Source organism: Eptesicus fuscus, chromosome 18 (genome assembly GCF_027574615.1).
Source record: "Eptesicus fuscus isolate TK198812 chromosome 18, DD_ASM_mEF_20220401, whole genome shotgun sequence".
NCBI classification, from domain to species: Eukaryota; Metazoa; Chordata; class Mammalia; order Chiroptera; family Vespertilionidae; genus Eptesicus; species Eptesicus fuscus.
In genome coordinates, this window is record NC_072490.1 from 6,410,412 (window position 1) to 6,437,293 (window position 26,882).

General features: G+C 55.3%; 1 protein-coding gene across 6 annotated transcripts in view; it reads right to left on the reverse strand.

Moving 5' to 3' along the window:
* The window catches only part of SCN5A (sodium voltage-gated channel alpha subunit 5), a 73,519-nt gene that overhangs the window by 33,667 nt on the left and 12,970 nt on the right, over nt 1–26,882 (reverse strand). For 4 of the 6 annotated variants that reach the window (XM_008154874.3, XM_054729470.1, XM_054729471.1 and 1 more), the window contains exons 5-13: nt 21,318–21,409; nt 17,390–17,620; nt 15,906–15,969; nt 14,792–14,933; nt 14,082–14,279; nt 12,969–13,148; nt 11,964–12,335; nt 7,033–7,165; nt 5,969–6,207 (exon numbers count right to left, since the gene is read on the reverse strand). In XM_008154874.3, the coding sequence (XP_008153096.2) occupies nt 5,969–6,207; nt 7,033–7,165; nt 11,964–12,335; nt 12,969–13,148; nt 14,082–14,279; nt 14,792–14,933; nt 15,906–15,969; nt 17,390–17,620; nt 21,318–21,409 (1,651 nt within the window). Of the gene's footprint in view, nt 1–5,968; nt 6,208–7,032; nt 7,166–11,963; nt 12,336–12,968; nt 13,149–14,081; nt 14,280–14,791; nt 14,934–15,905; nt 15,970–17,389; nt 17,621–21,091; nt 21,184–21,317; nt 21,410–26,882 lie in introns of all 6 variants that reach the window. The other 2 variants (XM_008154841.3, XM_054729469.1) reach the window with 1 other exon arrangement.

The window sequence follows — 26,882 nt, forward strand, 5'->3', positions numbered from 1 at the left end:
ATTATGATGATCTCTGAATGCATAATGATCTGGCCACTCAGTGTGTGTGTGTGTGTGTGTGTGTGTGTGTGTGTGTGGGTGTGTATTAGAGGCCCAGTGCATGAATTCATGCATGGGTGGGGTCCAGGCCAGCCTGGCCAGGGGGAGGGGACATGGGCAGTTGGCCGGCCTGCCTGCTGGTCGAACTCCTGGTCGAGGGGAAAATTTGCATATTAGCCTTTTATTACATAGGATATACACTGAGTGGCCAGATTATTATGCGATCAGAGATCATAATAATCTGGCCACTCAGTGTATAGTATCTTTGCATTATTTTAAGCAGAATTCATTTTGATCAAGTATATGTGTTCTTTTTTGCAAGTTCTTTTTACTTTAAACATCATGTTTATGAAATTTATCCATAACGATACATGTATATGTATTCATTCTAAGTGTATTTCATTGTACAAATATACCACAATTGACTTATCTATTTTTTAATGGATGGAGGGACATTTATGTTGATTCCAATTTTCCCTACACCTAACAACACTGCAAAGAACTTTCTTGTATGTGTCTCTTTCTATGGACATGTGAGACTTTATAGAGACTAGTGTGTGTGTGTGTGTGTGTGTGTGTGTGTGTGTGTGTAATTGTTAAGTTGTAGGGTATGCACATCTGTGATTTACCTGATTGTACAATTGCTCCCTGTGATGGTTGAACCAAATCCAGACTCTTACAAAGTGAGACTTCTCACTGTTTCACATCCTTGTCAACACGTGGAAGTTTATTTCTGATTCTCTTAGGGGTGAGAAATAGTATCTCCATGTTGCTCTAATTTGCATTCCTCTGTGTTTCTTTTTTTTAAAAAAAATCTCTATTGCTGAAAGTATTACATATGTCCCCTTCCCTGCCTCCCCCTCAAGCCCCCGCCCCATTCTAGACCGCCTCCCTCCGTCGGTGTTTCTTTTCATTTGTTTATACCCATCCGAGTGTCCCCTTTGGGATGTGCCTGTCATTCCCTCTGTCCATTGTGCTTACCTCTGTCCTTTTTGCCACTGGGTTGTCCCTCTTTTCCTTACTGATGTGTGAGCGTTCACTATTGATTCTGGATTTCATGTCTTTCTAGTTGAATACTTTTCACAGTATCAATTTCTAGTTTATGGTAGTGACTTCACTTGGCTTTACTGTATCCTTTAATTGATGGGTATTTTAAATTTTAATGTAAGTAAACTTATCAATCTTTCCTTTCATGGCATAAACTCTTCATGTTGCTGAAGATAGCCTTCCAAACTCCAAGATTTTTTTCTCACTTTTATTCTGAAAGTTTAAAAATTTTGCTTTATCATATTTAGGTGTTGGATCCAATTCCCCCAACTAATTAGTGAGTATGGTGTGGGTAGGGATCTAAATGTATTTTCTTCTCTATAGATAACCATTCTGCCCAGCGTTATTCATTATTAAATAGTCTATCATTTTCCTACTGAATTATAATGCCATTTTTATTATTTATCAAGTCACCAAATATGCATTTTTATTTCCGAGTTCTCAATTCTGTAGCAGTGATCCAATGTTCTATCTTTGCACCAATACTATAACTTTATAATATATCTTAATACATGTAGGGTGAATTCCCCACCTTATTCCTAATTTATCTTGATAGACTTTACTTTTCCATATGAATTTTAGTATTACCTTGTCAACTCTCATAAAAAATGTGTTGGGATTTTGACTGGAATTACATTAAGTATCTAGGCTAATTTGGGAAGAACTGCTATCTCTACAATATTGAGACGTTCATTCACAAAAATGGTATATCTCGCCACTAATCTAAGTCTTCTTTTGTGCTTTTTAATAGTTTAAATTTTTTCATATAAAAATTATGGCCTTTTGCTACATTTCTTCCTAGATTCCTCATAGTTTTTATTGCTATTTATTTTTAAGAGTGTCAACTTTTAAACATGACTCTCTCCAAATGATCCTGGTGGCTAGGAGCAGAATTAACGTGGGTAAATTGAGCCTGTGCCTAGTAACATTGGTAAACACTCTTATGAGTCCCGATAGTCTTTGCGTAGATTTTCTTAAATTATTTATATCGACAACAATATAATCTGAAAACTAATGTTCAATCTGTCCTCTTCTTTCTTCTTTTCCTTTTGTTACCATGGTGATAAGGACCTCCAGTATAATTTGGACTGGAAGCAGGGAGGTAGGCACACAGCTGGAGCTAGAGCATGGCAGTGGAGTGCCCCAGGTATGAACATGGGCTCTAGATACAGACGGCTCGGTTGCGGATCCTGGCTCTACCACTTCCTGGCTGTGTGACCTTGGTTAAGTTATTTGGTTAAGTTAAGTTACTACTCTGTGCCTCTGTTCCCTTACCAGTAAAACAGGGATAATAATAATAGCATCTCCCTTACTGGCTATTATCAGAAATTAGGTGTTTAGCAAGTATTAGCTATGACTACCACCAGCTTCCCATCTATGTTGGTTCCTGACTTTTAACGGGAAGACTGCTAATGTTTCATGGACAAGAATGATACTATACATCAGGCGTCCTCAAACTACGGCCCCGCGGGCCACATGCGGGTGTTTTTGCCGTTTTGTTTTTTTACTTCAAAATAAGATATGTGCAGTGTGCATAGGAATTTGTTCATAGTTTTTTTTAACTATAGTCCGGCCCTCCAACGGTCTGAGGGACAGTGAACTGGCCCCCTGTTTAAAAAGTTTGAGGACCCTTGCCTTAGATCATTTGGGTCGGATTATTTCTAGTTTGCTAAGAGTTCTTACCACAAAGAGTTTGATTTTATTAGATGATTTTTTCCACACTGAAGGGAAGATCATATGTACCTGGAATAAACACAACTTGATCACGAGGCGTTTATTCTCTTTTTTTTTTTTTACGAGGCGTTTATTCTTTACTTATTTGATTTTTCTTAATCATACACTACTGGATTTGTTTTGGTTTATTTTTTCTCTCTTTTCTTTATGGTCTTAAATCTCTTCTTGGTAACTTCCATTTTTTTCTAGAAAAATTTTCACTTAGTCTGTTCAAAATGTACTAGCATTAAGTTGTTTATAATGTTTTACATTGTGTCTTAATCTCTACTGTTGGTGTAGTTATGCCTCTTTTCCATCTTTAATTTATTTGTACCTTCAATTTTTAAATTTTAATCCTGCTAAAAAATTTGTCTATTAGTCTTTTCAGAATATGTTTGTTTAAAAAACTTCTCCACAGTATGGAACAGAGTGTGGAATCTCGGAGGGAAGGTGGGGGTGGGTGGGTGGGAGGTAGTCAACCAAGGACCTTGTATGCATACATGCATGGCCCATGGGCACAGACAATGGGGTGGTGAGAGCCTGGGGGGGCGGGTTGGGGAGGTGGGAGGGCGTGCTAGAGGGGGTCAATGGGGAAAGAAAGGGGACATACGTAATACTTTGAATAAAGAACTATTAAAAAAATAAAACATTTCATTTGATAAAAAAAAGACCTCCATAATTACTGGCACACTTTTAAAATTATGTATTAATTTTCTGCTTTTATCTTTACATTTTTACTAACTACTTGAATCAAAGGATGGCTCATTAATTTCCAACTTTTCTTTTTTAATGTATATAGGGAAGGGCAAGAGTGGGTTTACAGTTGTGAGGACATGAAACACAGAGTTTACTCTTGTATTATTACTTATTAATTTTGTATTATTTTCCGAATGAATAACGGCAAACCTACTTTGGTTCCACCCTGTATACTTTAGGCTATACATTTCCCTCTCAGGACTGCATTTGCTGGCTGACACTAATAAGCTTCCTTCTTTATCATTTCCCGGTGTCTGTGTGTGGGTTTTTCTGGCTCACCGTTTTACTGAATGCAGGGTCATATATCTATGGGCTACTTAGCTCCAACCCCTACTCACACTGTCCCAAAGACACGTCTTGTCTCTACCTGGCCACTGACATCCAAACCCCCAGGTCACTCAAATCATCAACGACTCCCCCACCCCATCCAGAGCAACGACAGAACCACTGCACGTTCACTGCTATGGTTTTTAAGTCCCTCTTTGCTTTTGGCACGCGGGCATTTGCGTTACCGTCTCGTGAACTTGGCTCTGCACGTCAAAGAATGTTGGCCATATCTTTAATTGTTTCGCAGTCAGAGACTTCTCAGGCTCGCCTTACAGCATGGCCTTCTATGTTTGATTATGTGATGGGCTAAAAGGTATTCAAATCTAGAAATCTCCTCCTTTCTGGAACTTGTCTTTGGTGGCACGCTTTGAAAGGCTTTTCCCCTACCAAGATTATTCACCCACGTTTACTTTTGTGGTCTTGACTACTTAAACCATCTAAAGTATGTTAACTGCAAGACAATAAGAACCTAACATGCGAGCGACAAAGCCCTCCAAACAGAACAACGTATAGCTATAATCCAACTACGTGACCTACTAATCATAATCGAGCCACAAGTTAAAACACAGCTGCGATTCAGTCACTACTTAACGATCTGGCGAAGCCAACAGAGCTCCCTGTCACCTTGACTTGGAGCTCGGTCCAAACCAAGGGTCACCTTCCACTAAAACCGCGTTCAACGGAAACCCTACGTCACCGCCACCTGAAGACCAGTGCAAGGGAGGCACCCTGGGTGATGAGGCACCTACAGACTGGGAATCAGCTTTCCCTTCTGTTTGCATATGAAACTAGAATGACAGCAAACGCACACAACTGTGAAAACAGCTGACTAGATCCTGTAGAGAGCTGTCCAGCGTCCTGGATGTGGAAAGTAGTAAGAGAAGACAATCCTCACACCCCAAAGTGTGGGAGACCTGCCTGCCTGGTTGGGGGTGGGCACCTGTGCAGCTGGACAAGACAGGGCTGGGTCTGCAGGAAGAGAGGGGTGTGATCAAATGACTCCCTTCCTCTCCCCAAATTTGGGGATGATCCCAGGAGCTCCTCCTGGAAGCTAGCAGGGTCTTTGCCAGCCTTTCCCGGGGCTCCCCTGGGGAAGGGCTGACTGTGTTTATCTGGACACAGCCAATAGGGCTCTGTCGCTCAGAGTCAGGAGACAGAAGCTACATGCCCAGCTCTGTCACCACTATGGCCCCTCTCAGGCCTCAGTTTCCCCTCTTTGTAGTGAAGAGGTAGGGCTTGATTTCATCTCAAGGGAAAGAAATCAGAATTAGAACCCAGACATCCTGACTTCCAGGGACAGTCTCTTTAATAATAACCACAACAACAGTAATAACCACAGCTATCATTTATCTTTAGTGCTTATTGTTTATCAGACTCTGAGCCAAGGACATTACACTTATTATCTTATTCAGTCCTCATTAGCTTCCCACGAAGCTGATATTGTCATACTAATTTTACATTTATTAAATTCAAGAAATATGTTTTGTGCAATTACTGAGCCAAAGTGATTTGCTTGAGGTCACATATAGTTAGTAAGAGCTGAGTCAGAATTCAGATCTGGCTCTGCATCATTTACTCGCTGCACCCAGCTGTCCATCCACTCACCCATCTCTCTCTCCCTCTCTCCCTCCTTCTCTCCCTCCAACAATCCATCCATCCATCCATCCATCCATCCATCCATCCATCCATCCTTTTCTCCATCCAACAAACATTGATGTCCACCTAGGAAACTCTGGCTATAAGAGAATTGCCTTCTTCTGCACCCACTCCCCTCCTCCATCTACTACAGCCAAATCTCACATCCCCACACATTTTAGGCTCATCCCACCTCCCTTTTGCTTTGTCACCTCTGAGCATCTTCATTCACCTTTATCCCCAACCTCTCCCTCCCAACTACATCTCTCAGTTCCTTAAATGCTGATCCTGAAACTCCCTACTTCAAGATGCCTTCCACGATGACCCCACCATCGGAAAATCCTTCTGCCCTCCAGATCCCTGTGCCCTGAGCCAGGAAGGCTGGGACAGCTGGCCGAGAGCCGTGCGTACCAGGATGCCCCCTCTGGAGTCAGCTCCCAGCGGCCCTTACCAGGTTTCCGACTTGCAGCATGTCCTCGAATTCCGTCGTCATGTTGTAGTGCTCCAGGGCCATGAAGAGCGTGTTCAGCACGATGCACATGGTGATGGTGAGGTCGGCAAAGGGGTCCATGACCATGACCTTCACTTTCTGCTTGATGGACATCCACAGGGGGCAGCAATCCCAGATCAGGTAGCGCTGGGCGAAGTGGTTCCAGCACGGCGGGCACTTGCGGTGAGACTCCTCCAGCTCTGGGGGGAGACCGGGGAGCTGGTTTGCTTTTGTTGACCGATTCATACATAACTCAGGGTGCTCCGGAAAGAGGTGTGACTTAGCCGGGGAGAGGACAGGGCTGATGCATGGCAGGGGGCCCGCGAACGGGGCAGGGAAGATGAAGGGAAGGGGGCTGTGTCTTGACTCCTGACCCTGGAACGATGGGAGCAGAGGGCCACAGGGACAGGGGGCAGGGATGGATGTGGGGAAAACTGGGACAGGACAGATCAGGATAGACTGAAAAGGAGGCAGCATCTGAGACAGGCGAGTTCACATATTAAGGACACTCAGGAGTGAATAGATAGGAATAGGTGTGGACATGTTAGCACAGGGGGCACGGTGGTGCCTGGGACAGGCCGGGGAAACTGTGAACACATATGGGGCAGGAGGGAACAAGATGAGGGGGTGCCAGGTTCAGACTGGGTCGGATGTGGGTTGCCGAGGGTGGGACTGGCTGGGATGAGGCCAGAGCAGGCATGCTTGGGACAGGATGGCCCCCGGCAGACAGGGAGATGCTCATTGGAGGACCAGATGAGACTGATAGGCACCTGGGACAGGCCAGGACACTTGTGGGAAAGTCTGAAAGAAACAGACATGGCTCCTGACAATGCCCAGGAAAGAACAAGCTGAAACGAAGGAAACACCTGGGACTGGGGACGCAGACGGAGAAGTCTGGAACAGCGGGGGGATGTCCAAGGCAGGCTAGCAGCTGGGGGATGCCTGGCTCAGGTCCGGGTAACCATGAGGGTGCCCAGACCAGAAGGGGGAGTGTTTGGATGACACCAGGGCCGAGGGGTGCTGACCTTCCAGGGCGCTGGTGAGGACACTGACTGCGCTGAGGGCCCGCTGCCGCTCTCCTGGCACCTCGAAGCCATCCACACACGGAGTCGAGGGGGTCAGCATCTGGGGCCTGCCTGGCTCCTCTGACGGAGTGGTCTGCATATAACCGGGAGACATGGGTCAGCCTGGGGATCGGTGTCCAGACTGGGGCAGCTGGCCCAGACTCAGGTTGGGGAGGTCACAGGGAGACAGGATGGGGGTCTTGATGGGATAGCGGGTGCTGGGCTTCTCTGCTCCCACCTCCCTCCCAGTTAACAACCCCTCCCCCCACCCCTCTCAACAATTATCATCTCCTTCATTCTCTATTCTTCGCCATCTCCAGGCAGTGGTGGTTCTTGAGTGTGGACAGGAACTACATAACCCAGTTCTATTAACCAGATGCTGCCGTACATGTCAGTCCATGCAGAGATGATCCGGGAGTCTTAACGGACCACAAGCTCCCCAGAGTCAAGAACATAACAAAGCTGAAAGAACATCTGCCACGCTCCCTGGTGGCAGTCATGGGAGCATAAAGCACGATGCTCCCGCGTGGCTGGTGGGGACTTCTGTGGAGTCCATTTGGCTCTGTCTACCAAGAGAATTGTAAACTGGCCCAGCAATTACTCATCTGGTAATCCAGCTTCATAAATAATTATACACACGCGCCAAAAATATACATGCAGCGATGCCCACCGCGGCGCTGTTCCTGGTACCGTAGGAACAAAACAACGAATCAATAGGAAGAATCTGAAAATCATCTGCGGGGACAATCTGACGCTGGACTCTGATACGGACAACGCAGAGAGCGAGGCAGTCCCATGTGTGTTCCCCCCGGGAGCACCTCCAGGACCAAACCCTTTGATGGAAAACCAAGAAGAAGACCCGGCAGACACACACTGAACTGGTAAAGCGGGCCTCTCTGGGGGATGGGACTGGGGGTGGGGGCGGAGGAGAGGGAGAAGTTGCCTTTTGCTCCCTGTCCTTCTGCACCCTTGGGCCTGTTGGCAATGTGCTCCCATCACTGCTGCAGGCGAAGGAACCAGGCCTGCAGGTGGAGATGTGTCCTGATGAAGGCGGATGCAGCAGCCTTCTCTAGGCTTACTCAGCACCCCGCCCTCCCCCCCCCCCCGCCCGCCCCCGAACCACGGGCGGCCCACGAAGGCGTCCCATCAGTGCAGCCCTGCATCGCCCAGTCTGTGGGCCGGTGCTGGGCGTTGCTGAAGGCACCTGGCTGTTCAGTGTGCAAGAGCAAGGTTCTATCAGCTCTGTAGGTCACAGGGAGGATGGGCCTAGGCTACCCAGGGTGGCAGGGCCAGGGCCTGGGGTGGGGAGCTAAATCCATCTGGGCTCAAGTTCAGGTCAACCTTTGCACCTGGGGGGACTGCCCTGAAAGGTTGCCCAGGGAGGTAGTGAGCTCCCAGTGATTGGAAGTATTCGAGCAGAGGCACCTGCCAGGGCTGAGGTGGCTGGTGTAATAATAGAACCTAGGTACTCCTGGCCAGCTGAACTCACCCGTTTGCCTTACATTCTCCCAACCTCTCTCCTCCTCTCTGCGGTTGGTAGAGTTTGAGTTATCATTTATGAAGTCTGTACTCTTTCCCCTTCCCAGGGTGGATCAACAAACTTCCCTGTCCTCTGGGTGACACACTCGCTCTGGCCAATGCAATGTCAGTGGACAGGATGCGAGCAGCAGCCTTACACAGGCGGTGCCATTGGCCTTGCCCCTGTGCTCCAGTCATCCTCCAAGAAAAGAGCTTCCATCCATCACTGCCGCTCCTTCAGCCTGGGCCTCAGCACGGGCAGGAGCAGCCCTGAGTCTGACCCAGGGTGGAGCCAAGCCAACGTGGAGTCCGAAGCAGAGCTGCCCAGCCAAGCCCACCCTAGACCAGCCGAACCACCGTCAACCTGCAGAGGACCGAGCGTGAGGATAAAAACTGGTTGTCATCCATTGACGTTAGGGGTAGTTGGTTACGCACCATGACGGTGGCAACAGCTGGCTGATAGACCGTTCTCGTGCAAGTTATCATCACCTCGTTCCTAAAGCTACCACAATAGCCTCCTAACTGGCCTCTTCTTCTCTTCCCTACATCCACGACACAGCAGAAAGGGAGTCCCTTAAAAATCAGATCGTGATATTCCTCTGATCAACAGCTCCCCCCAGCCCACTGCTCCCCATCTTCTTCAGGATAAAGTCAAACTTTTCTTATGACCTACAAGGCTCTGCACAGTCCAAATCCTAACCCATCCAACTCATTCCAGATCCCTTCCCGCAGGTTCCACCACCCTGGGTCTTGCCCAGCTCTTGCATGTCATGCCTATTTCTCTTCAGAGCCTTTCAAATTGCTGTTCCTTCTGCCTAAAACACTACTCTCCCACGTCTTTGTGGCTGGCTCCCTAAATCATTTGCCTGTCAATTTTAATGTCACCTCTGCTGGAAGGCCTTCCCCAATTATTCTAACCAATAGCTCCTATCCCCATCCCTCCCCCTGGCAACTTTCTATAACAAGGCCCTTATCGCTACCCGGAAATACTGACCAGTTAACTATCTGTCTTCCTGACTACAAGGCAAACTCCACCCGGGCAGGGCTCTTGTCTGCTCTGTTCATTGCTATAACCCTGGAGTCTCAAACACTGCGTGGCACTTAAGGCTGCCAGCTGGCCCTGGATCAATACTGGTGGATGGATGGATCCTTGGGAATGGGGCGGCTGGGGTTAGAGCTCTAGGTCTGCCTTTCACTTGCTAGATGGTGGGGGGTGGGGGGGGAGGAGGATGAAATCTAAGGAGTGGCTGCTCACTGTGCCTCACCCGGCCCCACCTGACCCTCTGGGACAGGGACTCCCAGGCAGACAGTGAACAACCTGGATAAATGAAACACGAGCTGTCTGTTGGGGCGGCCCTTCCTCCCCGCCTCCCATGCTGATTCGGCACCCACTCTGTGCCCGACACTGTGCTTTGTTTTCAGATGAGAAATGGGTAGACACGTCTCACTGGGGCCAGAAGAAGGCAGGAAGGCATTCCCGGGGCCTGCAGCCTGCTAATCTCTTTAACTTTTCAGAGTCTCCATCTCGGCCCACTAATTCCTTTAACTTCGCAAATGACCCCCTTGGCCAAGCTAATCCCTTTAAGGTTACAAATGGGCCCTACCGAAGTGAGAATGGTGAAGTCAGAATTCCCGGTAATGAAGTGTTTGAACTCGGATTCCTCCCGGCATGTGCCCTACGAGATGATTCTCTCCCTAACGAGATTAGGAGATTCTATTAGCTTCCAGGCTGCTGACCCGATGCCAAGGGGGCTGAGGCTCCCGGGCTGGGCATGAAGGGGGGTCTGCAGCCACTGGGATGTGGTGCTCCTGGGAAGTCAGATACCCCACCCTGCAGGGGATGGCCTGGGGCCTCCCTGGACTCACCCGGAAGCTGCGGTCTGCTCCCCCCCAACCCCTAGGACCCTCTCCTTGACTTCCCCAGAGGAGTGTGAGGGCCCCGGGCACTCTGTGCTACAGGAGTCTTGATTCCTTCCTGCTCAGTAATTACAATCACAGATAATAATAATAATAATAATTATAATAATACTGGAACATGAGACAAGTACTGGCTGAGCAGGGGGCAGGTTTTAACTCAGTCCTCGCCACAACCTGCCGGCGTGGATACTCCCTTTACAGACGAGGGAATGGAGGCACAGAGAGCTGTGTGAATCTGTGCAGAATCTCGAAGCTAGAGCAAGCGTCTGAGCAAAACAGGCCATTTGGCTGTGAGCTGTTCCTCTTCAGCCTCACCTCCCCCTTCCTGGCCATTTCCCTGTCCTGTTCTAGCTTCCTCAGAGAGCCTGCCCTCTTCCAGCTCCCTGCAGGCATGGGGGTCTGAGCCACGTGTTTGCCCTTTGCCTGGGTGGGCTGTTCTGGGCACTGTGTTGGGGGTCAGGGGTCAGCAAGGACCGATCAGGCAGCCATCAATCCATCATGGGATTGGCTGACTGAGAGATGAAAACTCTAACTGGTCTCTCATGACCTAGCCTGCCCCTCCTCGTTACCTTTTTGACAATATCTCCAACTCCTCTCCCCTTTGTTCCCTGGGTTCCAGCCACACTGACCTCATGCATGTCCTCCACTCGCTAGGCTAGTTTCTGCCTCAGGGCCTTTGCACTGCTGTCTTCTAGGCCTGGAACTTGCTTCCCCGATGAGGTAATGACAGTACGTTATTATGATGTTACCATCACATCAGTATGCTCATCCTAATTGCTTTACCCACACTAGCCCCTTCATTCTCGCAACAATCCTGAGATGGGCATTTTTAACCCATTTTATAGACGAGAGACATACAGCAACTTTCCCACGGCCATGAAGCTAAGCCAGATTATAAACCAGTTCGTCTCCAGACCCTGGGGTGCCATCCTCTCCTCTATGCCACCCCTGGGAGTTTCAGAGAGCAGCCTGGCTCCCACCTTTGCTTCCATTTGTCTAAATGCCTCCTAGTGAATGGGGGTTCCTTCCCCCTCTTCTCTGCTTCCATCCTCCACACGACTTACTGGGCTAATACCGAGTCACCCGTTTTAATGCACTGAAACCTTTCAGACTCGGTGAATAACTGTTGGCCAAAACCTGGGAAGTGTCCCCTTGCCATTCCGGCCCTTCTCCCAGGAGCCTCTGGATTGCCAAGGTCCCAGCAGGTCTGCAGGGCTAACCCCTGGCACACACGGGTCCTCAGGACACTGGCTCTGTGCCATCATGGCATCTTAGTGCCCGGGCCTTACCAATTATTAAATACTTAACTATCATCCATGTTTATCATCATAACGCACCCCCAGAACCCAGCACACACGAGGTGCTCAGTGAATACGGGGTGAGTATATTTCGACCCGACCCTGGCGATGAGCTGGAGACCAGCTCTGCCCTGGCGCTGCATCGCGGGGCTGGCTCACCGTGTCTGGGGGGCGCTCCAGCATCATGGGGCGGAGGAGGTGGCTCCCCGGGGAGGTGGCCTCAGGGTCGCCTGCCCCCAGCAAGGAGACCACCCCATTGCAATCTATGGTGCTGTTCCTTTTGCCATTGAGGGCGTGGCCGGGAGCTGAGGTCCCGGGACTGGGCTGTGCCTGGGCGCTAGGCCGGCGCAGGGACCAGGGCACCAGCAGTGACGTGCGGTGGCTCTCGCTGTCCCCCGCCGTGCTGTTTTCATCATCGGCAAAATCCGTCTCTGACCCCATATCTCGCCGGCGGAAGGTGAAAATGCTCCCTCGCCGGGAGCGTGACTTCACGGAGGTCCTGGTGAGGCCCTGGGCGATGCCGAGGTGGTTCTGAGGGCACAGGCAGAGGGGACATCACCACGACAGCCCTTCCAGTGCTCCCAGCCCATCTCTTGTGGCATCGGTCCAGCTCAGCTTCTCCGAGTACGGAGGGCTTTAGCTGGCCACGCAGTCTGGGTGAGCTGAGCTGAGGGGAGGGGTGTTCAGGGAAGGGGGGCAGGGCTAGAGCAATCTTGTACCTTCTGGGACCTTTGCTCACCTGGAGCCTGTGAGATTGAAGCTCACCTGGGCCTGAAGGTGGGGCTAAGGCTGGGCAGGGGGAGAGGGGCTGGAAGGCTCCTGCCGTGCAGATCAGCCTGGCCCGAGCAGCCATGCCCCTCACTCATATGGGCATGTCCTTGGTGTCCTACCAACTGACACTGTGTGGTGTCTCCCAGTCCCAGCCCAATGCTGGGGACCTGGCTGAAATCTGGGGTAGCATAACACCCAGACCTACCCCGTCCCGCTGCCCAGGGCTCCTCGACTCCAAACATGGCCATGGGAAACAGGAAGGGCGGGGAGGGGCTGCAGGATGCCCTCCTGGGGGAGCAGCCGTCTGTGACTGTACCAGGGGCCTAACATGAAGGGCTTCTGATGCCAGATCTACCCTCACAGGGGCAGGGCCACGGCGGGGGGGGGGGCTACCATTGCTCTGGGGCCGTCCTCCGAGTCCGACTTGGGGAGCCTGTCATCCCCACACTCCTCCGTCCCCGAAGACATTCGTTTTCTCCTCTTGCTCCTTTTCTCATGGGTGGAGACTGGGGCCAAAGGGGACATCTCCAACGAGCTGCGGGACACGCTGTCCACACCCCTGATGGTGAGGGCCTGGAAAAGGGTGGGGGAAGGGATGTCTCCGTCATGGAGGCTTCATGCAGCCGCAGGCTGAGACCCACCGGGTAACTCTCGGAGCCTTGCTTTTCCCCATCAGTAGGTGGACTTGCACACTTACTCCCGAATCAGGGCATCATGGAGAGATAAGCTCAGACAGACCCAGAATGTTCTATGAAAGGACAAAGTCCAGGGAGGAGGAGCGTCGTGGCTGACGTGGCAGCTTTTGGAAGAGGCGAGTGTGGGGGACAGATGGATGGGGTGTCAATGAACAGAAGTGAAAGAACTAGAGGTCAGAGGGTCTTCTGGGTGTGGCTAGCCAACATGGGTGCCGGGGGTGGCGGCGTGGGGCAGTGAGAAGAAAGTTGAAAGCCTGGCTTCCAACAGGCTTGCTCTGTGGTTTTCTTTTTCTTTTTTTTTTTTTTTTTAGTAATCCTCACCAGTGGATATTTTCCCATTGACTTTTTAGAAGAGTGGAAGGGAGGGGGAGAGAGAGAAACATCGATGGGAGAAAGACACATCGATTGGTTGCCTCCCGCATGTGCCCCCACCAGGCTGGGGATCAAGACTGCACCTGAGGTACATGCCCTTGACTGAAATCGAACCTGGGACCTTCAGTCCACAGGCCACTGCTCTATCCACTGAGCCAAACCTCCTATGCCTCTGTGGTTATTTTCTAGGCTGGCTCAGGCCTCCAACCTTGGACCCTTCTCACTGCCCCACCAGAAGGCATCCAGTGACCAGGATAACTATGTCCATGGACACATGGATCTCTTTTATCCAGCATGCACTGTGCTCACGGGAACCACCTTTACCCAGCAGGCACCACACCTCCAGGCGCCAGCACACCCAGCAGGCACCATGCTTACAGGCTCCCACAGTCAGGTGAGGGCTTGGTCTGGAGGCCCGCTGGCTGCACCGCTCACCCACCTCCTGCTCTTTCTTGAGCATCTCCAGGGCCTCCTGGAACCGTTTTTCCTTCTCCTCCGTCTCAGCGATGGTGGCTTGGTTTTGCTCCTCGTAGGCCATGGCGACCACAGCCAGGATCAGGTTCACCAGGTAGAAGGAGCCCAGGAAGATGACAAGCATGAAGAAGATCATGTAGATCTTCCCTGCGGACCTCAGGGTCTGGGGGAGCAGGGGGGCAGAGGTCATCCTCACTGGGCCCCCTTCTGGGTCACGGTCATGGCATTTCAGAGTGGCCTAGTCTGGATGTGCCAGGAGTTCAGATGGCCACACCTGGGGAGGGCCTAGAGAGCGTCCCACCTACAGAGGGACGTGTCCTACAGAGAATGACCTACACACAGGGCGTGGTGTCCCACCCTCAGAGCGGGCAGACTGTCACAGTCGGCAGGGGAAATGTACCTACAGAGGGGAGTATCCCATCACATAGGGTGGAGGAGAGTCCCACTCACAGAGCAGAGTGTCCTACATAAAGGGGTGGGTACTTGGTCATCAGCAGAAAGAGAGTGTCTTTGCTTGATGGGCCCCCATCCCTCAAAGGCAAAGGTCCCCTGTCCCCTGACCCTCCTCAGTTGCTGGGGCCACTTCTGGCAGGGACAGCCTGGGCCCCAGTGCGGGGTCCTGAGCCCGACCCTGGTGTCCCTCTGCTTGGCCCGAGCACGCACGCACGCACGCACCTGCTGGTAGAGGCGCTCCCAGCAGTCCTGCGTCATCAGGCGGAAGAGCGCCAGGAAGGCCCAGGCGAAGGAGTCGAAGTTGGTGTAGCCGTGGTCAGGGTTCTCGCCTGCCTTCAGGCACCGGTAGCCCTCGGGACACGTCCTGCAGCCAGACACACAGACTCTGTCTCATGCTGTGAGGGGTCCTCTGCCCCCCCACCCAGACCCTTGCTGGACCTGGCTTGTCTTTCTGGGCAGCCCAGCGTATGCCCCACTGCCCGGTGCTGCCCCCATGGCTTTCCACGCTGTGCCTCCTCCTGCCTGGGACCCTGTCTTCCCCCTTTCTCTACCCATCTGCATTCTGCTAGGCTCAAATCCAGGCCCCTTCTGCCCACAAGCCACACCATCCCCGCTGCTGTCGGAGCTGCCTCTCCCCTCGCAGGGGAAGCGCTAAGGGCCTGGCTCACGTTGCTTCCTCTGCCTGCCACCCCATGGGAGTGAGCACGGTGCCAACACGCAGGCCAGCAGTGAGGCTTGGCTGAGCTGAACAGGATGGAGCCCAGGGCAAAGGCTGGGCCACGGGGTTGAGGGGTGCTGGCCCCGGCCCCGTCTACAGAACATGCCCATTTGAAGGACTGTGCACCGGGTGCAAGGAGGCAGACCCACAGTTCACCGAGCTGGCAGGGCAGCCTCTCTCCCAGAGACGGAGCACAGGGCTGGGTTGACGTGTGCTTGCCGTGCATGAGAGAGAAGGGGCAAGGATGGGGGGAGGGCTCAGCAAGTGGGAGGGTCAGCCAAGGGCCTCCGTGCCTCGCTGATGTCCTCAGACCCTGAGACAATCTCTTAGTGACACCAAGGGCTCTGGGACTTCATCGTCAGAGATGGGGGACCACAGCCCCACAGACACCTTCCCCACCAGGTGAGCCCGTGGGTCCCCTCCCCTAACATCCTACAGCCCATCACCTACCCAGGCCCCGGTGTGCACATGACACTGGGCCTGTGGTACCACACTCAGGTCCAGGCCATGCAGGAGAGTCTAGACTGCTGGGGGAGCCCAGACCCACTCCTGACCCGATGCACAGACCAGCAGGGAGGGAGTGGGAAGGAGCAGCCCTGGGGGGCAGGTGCCACATACCCGGCGTCAGAGCTGTTCCCACACAGTAACACGTCGGTGGTGCCGTTCTTGAGCATGTAATTTTCTGGAAGAGACATATCCAGTGGTGAGGGTCAAGGTGGCCCAGCCTCCTGGGCTCCGGCCTTGCACCCAGGGCTTTGCAGAGGTAGAGACACAGGTGGTGGTCTTCCCAGCTCCCCTCTGCCCGGCCGGGCCTGAGGCGACTCCGGCTACTTCCCTGGCCTTCCTCCTCCTCCTCCTCCTCCTCAGATGTCCAGCTGCCAGAGTCCCTAGGACTCTCGGAGACGCAGGCAGTCCCCACAGGGAGCATCTGCACTCTGCCTCACGCCACACCAGGGGCCACCAGGCCAAGAGAGGCCCTGCCCTAGGAGGCAGGGGCCTGGGCAGAGTGCCGTGGCCAGAGTGTGGTCTCTTCAGACAGGGCTGGGGCGGGACCCGGTGAGACACAGGCCCTCTCCTCTCTGTGGCCACCCTCCAGTCCCCATCACTCACTGCTCCCTGCCTTAGTCTTAGGCAGCAGTTCTCCACGTGTGGTCCCGGGACCAGCAGCGTCAACTGAGAACTGGGTAGAAATGTCACTTCCTGGGTGCCCCTCCCCCCAGTGTACCGAAGCTCCGGGCGGGCCCCACAGTCTGTTTTCCGAAGTCCTCCAGGTGACTGGTGCCCATGAAATCTTGGAACCAGTGCTGTGCGGCCACAGCGGAGCCACATGCAAACTTCCCCATTGAGGTTCTGTCCACGTTTCCTTTCCCCAAAGTGATCGCTGGTGTATGTGAGAGGCCCTCACTTCACAGTGGCCCTCAGGGTCCTTGTGGAAGATGGCCGAGGACAGTGTCTCCCTTGGTCCAGACCCATGGCACGAGCCACGAGATGTGCTGGCCACCAGCCCGGAGCATGGCAGTGCCACCCATGGGGCAATGAACCCACAGGGGCTCACATGACTGAGCAATCACTAAGCTGGCCCCATCCCTTTCATGGGGCTCTGGGGCGCACGTGTGTGGAATTGGCATCCTGGCAAGGAACCCCGAGGTCAACTGAAAAATCTCGTGCCATGCAGGTGGGGCCTCCACTCGGAAGCCTCATAAGCTACCCTGGCTCCGTGTCCCACCCTTTCCCAGCCGACACTCCCCTCTCTGCAGGCAGGACCGTCTCCTCACGGCTCCCGGCCCTCTAGGGTCAGTCCCTCCTCAACACGTTGCAGATGCTGCTCCCGTGTGGCTCTCCATCGAGCCCGAAGCCCTTCTTTCCCAACCTTGAAGCATCATCTCCCACCTCGCCTGAGAACTCGGAGGGCAGCCCTACATCTGCTCCCCTTCTTCCTCTGAGCCCAAAGGGTAGGGGCTGGGGTCCCTGAGCCTGCAGCTGCATCTCCGGGGGGATCAGGCAGGGTTTGGACGGCCCTGCAGGGAGGCCTGCCCAGTGGGCGGTGGCCCAGCCCTGGAGGCCTCAGAAAGCCTGGCCCGGGCCCCGGGGCGAATCCATACCTGGATCGTTGAGGTAGAGGTCCAGCGAGTCCCAGACCTGGCCGCCGGCCTCCACGGAGCCATTGGTGCCGTTGAGCTCCGTGAAGTTGCGCACGCACTTGTGCCTCAGGTTGCCCATGAAGAGCTGCAGGCCGATGAGGGCGAAGACGCTGAGGCAGAAGACGGTGAGGACCATCACATCGGCCAGCTTCTTCATGGACTGGATCAGCGCCCCCACAATGGTCTTCAGGCCTTGGGGGAGGTGACAACAAGCATGGTGTCACCCACGGGCACTGGGCCTCCTGCTCCTCTGGGCAGGGACAGGCCCGAGGGGGTGCTGGGCCATCATGAGGTGGGGGCAGAGGGAAGGAGGCCTCTCCTTCGCTGAGACGCTGTCCTGATTCCCCAGGGGCAGGAGCCATCTGTTGGTGTATTTTCAGAGCGCCCTGTCTCCCTTGCTCTCCACTAGCCTCGTGCATGAATCGGGCGTGGAAAATGCCTTTTGCTTGAGGAAGCAAAGACTCAAAGCTGTCCCCCTCTGGCTCTGTCCCCAAGGTATCCTGGGCCTGCCCCTTTAAACACAGCCTACAGACAGGCGAGGGAGGTGAGGCCCATTCAAGGACAATGGAGGGGCTCAGCCTTGATCCTGTGAGGGGGAGAGACACAGCCACTCTCAGTGGAGGATCTAGTGCATGTGCTGGGGGGCTGGGCAGGGGGGAGGTCTGGCAAGGCCATGCTGGGTCATGTCCTAAGGGGCCTGTTCTGGCTCGCTGTCCCCCTTTGGGGAAGGTTCAGGGGCAGGGGAGGGGTTGGCCGTATTGCATTTTCCTCCTCTGCCCTGTGCCTCTGGGACCCAACCCTGCGCATCCCCTTCCCCAAAGCGGAGAGGCCGTGATCTGTTAGTTGCACAGCCCAGCTCCCTACAGAACCAGCGCCACACAGTGAGGTGACAGAAAAGCCTGTGTAGACACGGTCGGTCTGACACTTGAGCTACTGCCTTATGAGAAGTTCAAGTTCGAGCACAGCATGGGGAGTGAGGGAGCTTCTTTGCCAGCAGCAGGGCCCTGCCCCACGACCCCGTCCACCTCCCCACCACACCCCACCCCACCCCACCCCACCCCACCCCACCCCACCCCGACAAGCGGCCAGATCTCAGATTAAGCTCCATCCATCCATTGTCCAGCCGGTTAATGTGTTAGGAGCACCCGTGGCGGCTGTGCCTGAGGCTGCTGTGTCCATGGCCCGGAGACAGGGAGGCAGCGATGGGCAGGCACGGGAGAGGAATTCTCAGCCGCGGTGCCACCGACGCTGCTGCCTGCCCAGGGCTCAGAGGCACTCAGCGCTCTCTGTGGAAATCGTCCTGGCAGATGCTGGCAACCGCCTGGGCAGTGGGGGGGACCTCGCAGGGGTCTGGGCATGCGGTGGTGGTGGTGGTGGTGGGATCATGAGCCCCGTGGAGTCCAGAACCCCTCTTCTCTAGCGCAGGTTCTAGGACCCTTCAGCGGGTACACTCTGGTTCTGCCCACTGGGCCCAGAGACCCCGCCCACAGCATGGGGGCCTGCGGGGGGCTCGGTGAGGGGTGGTGGGCAGCAGCTTGCACACCCAAATTGGACGCTGCCTCAACGGCTAGGCCGAAGCCTCTTTGGCCTAAGGCAGTGGTCGGCAAACTCACTAGGCAACAGAGCCAAATATCAACAGGACAACGACTGAAATTTCTTTGGAGAGCCACATTTTTTAAACTTAAACTTCTTCTAACGCCACTTCTTCAAAATAGACTCGCCCAGGCCGTGGTATTCTGTGGAAGTGCCACACTCAAGGGGCCAAAGAGCCGCATGTGGCTCGCGAGCCGCCGTGTGCCGACCACTGGCCCTAAAGCATCCAGTTCAAGGCCCAGCCAGGCACCTCCTGGTCTTTGGTCATCGGTTGGTGAGCACAGACTAACCGCTTTAATGTTTCTCATGTCGATGACAGGGTTCACTTTTGGCAAGAATAATTCCAATGCAATAACAAGACGCTTTCTGCAAAGACCCAGGAAGGTCTGAACCCTGGGGGACCAAATGAAAAATTCTCTGGCCAGTGAAGTTCTAACAGGCTGGGCGGGCGAAGAGCCCTCGGAAACCGACCATTCCTATTCCATCCATCCCCATGTTATGGGAAAGGAGACCAAGGTCTGGAGAGGGCCAAGGCTATACGTAAGACTCAGCTCAGGGGGCACCTCCTCCAGGGGGCCTTCCAGGATAGGGCCACAGCATTTCCCTAGTGACCACTTTCAGGGTCTGCTCTCTGCTGCTTCACTGGGTTGCCGGCACCTTGAAGGGACCCCAGGGGGCTCGGTTCAGGTTGACAGGCCTCTGCTTCCCCCCAGGACTGAGAAATAGTTTCCTTTGTCAGCCTTTCTTACAAAATAGACTGGAACATGGCTGTCCTTATCTGCTATGGTCAGGGTGCTCATCCTCTCTTGTGAGGTGTGCTATGAGGTTGTCCCTGGGGCCCTAGAAGACAGACCCCACGGCTTCCGAGCATGTACGTGCTTGTCAAGGCAAAGGACCCATGTCTCAATGGGCAGCGGGTCCCCCTTGCTACTGGCTCTTAGCAGGAATCTGGGCCACCTGTGGGGGGCAAGCGGCCCCTGTGCATATCCCATGGTGGGCTCAGAGGCCAGGAGGAACCTTCTGAGGCTGGGTGTGAACACGCATAAGGGGGGAAGGGGTGCTCCTCATAAGATAATGAACCCCACCAGGGGCAGTCCGAACCCCTCCAGGGAGCTCAGAGCAGGGCGCCTGCCTCTGTGGGGGCAGTAACAGCCAGATGCAGGCCCAGGGGCCGGGGCCCACCAGCATCTCACATCAGGAGCAGGTGCAACCACCCGGCTCACGGCATCCTCTCCTCAGCCCTGACGCTCCAGATCGGCGGCATGCCAGTCTCTAGCTCCGCTCCGAGGGCAGCTGCATTCGGAACAAGCCCTAGAAAGCCTCTGGGCAGGGCCCTCGGGGCTCTGAAATCGTATGTCTTTCGGGAGCTTCCCTGAGTGGACGGGGCTGACGGACTTTCTAGAGAAGCCGTCTGGCCTGGGAGACTTCCTGCCAGGATTGCCAACATCTGTCAAGGAGAATTTCTCCCTGCGGCTACCATGCGCGGTTTGCTAAACCTCTACCGCACCATGCAGCGAGGGCCGTTAGACGCCAAGGCCGATGCGCCTGTCTGCAGAGTACGCTCGTTTCACAACGTGGGGCTGGGGCTGGGGCTCGGCTCTGCACAGACCCCCGGAGGGGACGGACGCAGGTAGGGGCTGGGCACCCCGCCAGGAAAGACTGGCAGGGCCGGAGTTTCCCTGTTTGGTTCCGGGTGTGGATGTGGTGTCCTCCCTGGAGGAGGACGATGCTTCAGGAAGAAGCAATTCACATACAAGCGTTCAGCTATTCAAACAGCTGTCAGTTTGGGAAAGGAATTCCTATCTGGCCGAGAATCCGGGTTCAATCCAGGCCCTGCCACGGGGTCTCCATGTCCCCCGGTGTCTGTGCCAGTGGGTTTGGCTGGGGTGGGTGAAGCCCGTCCTGAAGCTTCGAGGAGACAGCCGTGCCCACGGCCGCCCGCTCCCGCACCCGAGCTCTGGGGAAGGTATTCTGCTGACAGGCACATGCGAGGGGCCTTCCTGAGGGCCCCCCTCGGCTCTCGGGCGGCTGGGAAGTCCCTCCAGCCTTGGCGTTTAACCTGGTTTTCACCTGAAATGACCGATATAGTTTTCAGGGCCCGGAGGACTCGGAAGGTGCGTAAAGCTGAGACATTGCCCAGGTCCACAAATTCAGTTGTGTATCTGCAACAAGGGAAACGCACAACACGAGACAGTGACAACACGCCAGGAGGAGACACACGGTGGGCGGGGGAGGGGGAGACAGAGAGAGAGGGTCACTTGTCGCTGAGATCTGCGAGGCTCGCCTGGCGTCTTACCTGGGATAACCGAAATAGTTTTTAGAGCTCTCAGGACTCTGAAAGTTCGAAGAGCCGACAAATTGCCTACTTTTATGTTTTCTGATACATACCTGCAGAATCAAACCACAGTTATTGGGATTGACAGAGCAGCACCTCAGCCTGCCCTCCCGACCAGCGCCCCCCGCCCCTCCACCCCCACAGGGAGGCGTGGGGACGGGCAGGGGCCTCTCCTTAATTTTTCTTCCCGATCCGAACCCTCCTGCACGGGGACCTCCGTGAGGGTGCCTGACGGATTCCACACAGCAAGCCCCTGGCGGCTTTCGTGGTGAAGGTCCCGTGAATCACCGGTGCCAGGAGGCAAGGACTCGGCCACATTCTCCGTGACACTGGGGACCGTGACGCAATACGTGGCAGGGTCTGAGGATGGAGACACAGCGGGGCGGAGAGGGACAGTCTCCCAGGAGGCCCTGGCCAGGCGACAGAGGCGCAGGTGGGCTCTGAGCCTGGGTTCCCTCTGCATCTTCTGCGGCCTGGATCATCCGTGGGTGCCCCAAACCAGGGGACCCTGAAGCCCCGGCTGAGACCACCCCGGAAGTGTGGCTGCGTGTCTGAGGGCTGCCCACTTTCTCCTTCCAACCATCAGGAGTAACCAGAGAAGCAGGGTTCTCAAGATGATGCTTTGGAAGGTGAGAAGGGAGGTTGTCTGATCATTCAGCTCCTCCACTGCTCGCAGCCAGTGGCCAACACAAGAAGAGAAAAAAGCAGGACCAGGGATCTGAGGGAGACTCCCCCAACCCCCTTCTATAAGTCCACCCCAGTCTCACCCTAGACCCTCACAGTCCCCCAAGGATGCCCTGGGTCTCCACAGTAGGAGAGACCTCCAGAGGTGAGCAGCCATTGGGGTTTGCTTGGGCCCAGGGATGCTCAGCGGAGCCAAGTGGGCGTGGGTTCCTGCCTATAGCTTGGACCTCCATGGCCTCCACGGGCAGAGCAGGAAGGAGTGTTCTCTGGGGGCAGGGACCTACCCAAGCAGAGTGTGAGGACACGTGTGGAGGGGCCACATGACCAGGATGTCTGAGAGACGGAGGGACAGTGTGTGACCAGGGCCATCGGGACAACGGCAAGTGACTTGTGATATTTAACCAGCGGCTTCGCATGCAGGGTGTCTGACATTTAACCGAAGGTGTCTGATGTTTAACAAAGAACAGCGGGCTCGGGATGTCTGATGTTTAACCAAGTGTGTCTGACTTGGTGTCTGAGTGATGTCAGACCCAGGACGTCAGCCCAGTGACGCTGGGACAGTGCCCAGGGTGGGCTGGCAGTGCCGCGGGACTCACTCCGCCAGGCAGTCGGGGAACCAGGCCCCTCCACTCTACTCGGAACTTCTACATCGGCCCTCGGGCTGGGGGTGTCTACAGAGAAGGACTTGGCGGGCTGTGTCAGGGGACTCGGTGTCCTGGGGTCAGCAGGGCCCAGTGTGGTCCAGCGCTGACCCTGGCTGGCACCAGCGTCCTCCACGGCCACTCGTGGGGCCTGGCAGACCACGTCTGCTCCCTCCTTGCTCACTACATCCCTGCAGAGACGGGAAGTCCGTGGAACCTTCCTTCTGGCCACACCACAGACCGTTTCCATTTCCATTCCACCTCCGGGACCCGCTTCAGTTATCATCTTCCTCAGGGCAGCAAGCGGATGCAGCCCCATCTTCCGGTGGGGAACGGACGTCACCTCCTTTGCTCTGGCCCATATATACCTACTGATTTGGTCCAAGCTCCCTCTCGACTTTCGATGGCTATTCCAATCTCTTTGACGGGTCAGACCTTCAGGCCTCTGTTCCACGTTCCTCGCTCAGGCTTGGACTCTGTCCAGACACGGTGCTGCCCCAGGACTGTCAAGTTAAGTGGGAAACAGTCTGGAACTCCATGGAAGCCACGGCCGGCTGGGGGCTCTCTGGGCCCTGTGTCCTGTGGCTGGCTGGACGGGGGTGGCCGGGGGAGAGCTTTCCTTGCTTGGCCACTGGCTTCAAGCCTTTTTCTTCCGGTTCCAGGGAGAGAGGGGAGTACTGGGTAGATCCGAGAGGGAACCAATGGTCCCTGCTTCTCCCGTCCTGTCCTTTATAGACCTGTCTGTCCTGCGTCTCCAGTGAGTGACTCTGCCTGTCTCTGCCCGTCCCCTTCTCCCTGCCCCGCCCTGTCCTGGTGTGCACCTGCCTTCCCCACCCCCTCAGGTCCCCAGTGCAGACAGCGCTTGCCCTCCATCCATCCCCTGACCCCTCAGCAGCCAGTTCTGAGCACAGAGAAGCCAAGACCCCAGGAACCGGACGTGTGTGCACCCCAGGCTTGCAAAGCCAGCCAAGTGGCTGAGAACAGCAGAGGGGCTGCTGGTGGTGTGTTTGTGATGTTGGACACGACTGGGGGGGGGGGAGCAGTCTGGGGGGAGGGCGGGGCACAGGGCTGGGTGAGGGCATGGCGTGGCTATGACCACGTGTGGGGCACGGGGACTGTCGCCTCTTTTACTCCGCCCAGAGCCTGGGGCCTGGCTGCTTCCCAGGTTGGGGGCCTTCGCCTCCTAGTGAGGCCTCTCTCGAGGCCTGGGTGTGGGGCCAGGCAGGAGAGACCCAGATCTGGCAAAGCACCAGCTTCAGCCGTGGTGGGTGGGCGGCTGGGGGTGGAGCCCAATCCTCCTGCAGGCTGGCAAAATGCTCCTCCAAGCCATTCTCCTTTCCCTGCCCTGGGCACGCTGCTGGGCCGGGGCAGAGGGCTGGGGTGGGGTCGTGGGCCCTGGCACAGAAAGCGCAGAGGGTGTGGGTGAGAACCCCACCCCGTCACACCATCACACCAGCCCCGGTGCAGAGGGAGCCCTTCTGGGGGCTGAGGAACCACGAGGAAGGGCAGACCTGGGCCTTCGCCCTGCCCCGGCCTGCCCTGCGGTGCACCCTCCCATTCAATGCAGAGGGCCCCTCCTGGGCTGCTAGGCAGAGGGTACACTCAGCACATTAGCATGATTGCCACCTTCTCCTCTCTGCTTTCCCCCCCCCCCTTCCCCTCCAGGTTTGGTTTCCATAACAACCCCAGAAGGTGGGAGGCTGTGCTAACTAGCAGGTAATGCCCAGCTGGGAGGGGGCCTCAGGAAGAGGTCTGGCTGGCGGGCTGCAGGCTGAGCCTGGCGGGCTTCCTGGCATCCCCTCCAACCCTCCCACCACCTCAAAATCAGGTGGAGGTGGGGGTGGGGGGATCACCAGACTTGGGGTGCCTCTCACGGTTATGAGCTAGGAGACATTGCTGTGGATTCATTCTATAATTTGGGGCCAGTGCAGGCTCTCTCTGAGCCTCGGTTTCTCCATCTCTGTAACACAGAGATGGGCTGGGGAGTTTCACCGAATACAACTTTGCTGCCACTTAAGACTCCTTTGATTATCCTAAGAGCCCTGCGCTATCGAACCACTTGGCTAGAGCAAAATGCACCTCACTGCATTACCACGGCGGTAATTAATTGTTTTCAGAAGACAGACTCGCTGTCCATCAAAGCTGCCAGGCCACCCCAGCCCAGAGCACAGAGCGGACAGCCAGTGGGTCCACGCGGTCCCCGGGGCAGTGAGCCTGCTATTTCTGTGGGGCGAGGGTGGCCTCTGAGGCCTTGCGCTGCTCTGTCACCCCCGGTTCCGGTACAGGGTGAAGGCGGGCAGGGCACACCTGCTCTGTGATTCCGAGTGGAAGGCGCGGTTCCCTGTGGGATCCTGCGGGGATGGAGGCTGGGATTCTCTCCTGAGACGGGACAGGAGGACTTGCCAGGGGCCTGAGGTCACGCAGAGCATTTCCCAGGGTCATGGGCTGAAGACAGGCCAGAGCCTGGTTCCTGCCATCGGACAAGGGCCCAGGGCACGGGGTCTTTCCCAGGGTCGGGGGCATCGTTCTCATGAAATGCCCAAGCTCCAGGGTGGGAAGGCAGCCGCCATGTCCTTCCTGCCGAACCCCTTTCCTGTGACACTGGGGCCTCGGGGGCCCATGGATCACTGCCCCTTTCCCACAGGGCACAGCGGCCACACTACCCCCTTCCCAAGTCAGTGCACACTCCCGGCGCCCACTCTCCTCAGACCGCAGGTTCTCAGCTGATGATCCTGCTTGTTATCACTGAGGAAAATAGAAGCACTCAGAGGAGAAATTTCTTCTTCTCTCGTCATCCACTCTGAGTCCACCTCCATCTCCACCTGAAATTCTGCCTTCCCCACTCAACGCCAACGCTCTGCCTGGCCCTGGATCCCCACCCCTCGGCCAGCTCAAGCTTCCATCCTGCAACTCCCCCTCCTTCCCCCCAAACTTCCCTTCTCTCCCGAATGCTTCCCATCCCCCTGCAAAGATACCTCCCTTCTTTAAACATCCTCCCTGCACCCATCCTCCCCTCTGGCCACCACCCCGTTTTTGATCCTGTTTATAGCAAATCCCACAACATCAATGTCTCCACTTGCTCCGCCTCCCCTCCTCCCTCTCTCTATAATCAGGCGTAAGTCCTCCACTCATGGACCTGTCTTGTCAAGGTCATTAGCGATATTGACGCTGATGGTCCAGTCTCGGTTCTCGCCTTCCTCACGCCGCCTTGTGGTATCTTTAAAATTGAGTCCCAGCCCGCAGTTGGCTTTTGGGACCCTGCTCTCTCCTGATTTCCCTCCACCCTCCCTGGCAGTGCCCTCCCGCCTTCCCCCCTCGATCCTGACCCCGAGATGTGGCGCGTCCCTCGGTCCAGCCCCCGGGCGGCTTCCCTGCTCCGGCCACACTTCCTCCTGTGGATGATCTCATCTGGTCTCCAGGCTTTAAATACCACCTGCACCCCGTTGGCTTCTGAACGGGCATCCCCAGCTCGGACCTCTAGCCTAAGCTCCAGGTTGCAATATCCAGCTGCTGACTCCATATCTCACCCTGGATGTTGTCAAACTTAATAGATTCCCAACCAGCCCGTTCCCTGCCTCCCTCTGCCAGCTCCTCCCTCCATTCTCCATTTCAACAAGTGGTAACACCATTCACCCAGCGGCTCAAGCCAAAGTCTGCCCTGGGGTCTCTGGTCAGCCCTATCTTCACAGTATATCCAGAATCTGACCGTGGCACTCAACTTCTCCATGTGGACCCTGGTCTACGCTCCCCCTCCCCCCGCCCTGTTGCTTCCACCCTTCCCCTCTGTCTCCTGTCCACACAGCAGCCAGAGCGGTCTTTGGCTCCCATTGCACTTGGCTCTTGCTGTGGCCTGGGAGGAGCCTGCCCCCAGCCCCATCACTCTGCCTCCTCCTGCCCCACTATTCTTTCTCCCGCTCACTCAGCTCTGCCCAGCATCAGTCTGCTACACTAAGTCTACACTGAGCCCCTGACCACAGCTCCTGCTTGGGAGGCCCGCCCTGATCGGTTGTCTCCACCAGAACACAGCACCCGATGCCTGGGACACCGAATGGCAGGGACACCGAATGGCAGGGACACCGAATGGCAGGGACACCGAATGGCGGGCTTTGACCCAGCCCTTCAGCCAGGGTCTCCTCCCAGGCGAGGAGGCGGGCCCTGAGCCTGTGCGGCAGCAGGCCAGGGGTCACACTCACTTCCTGGT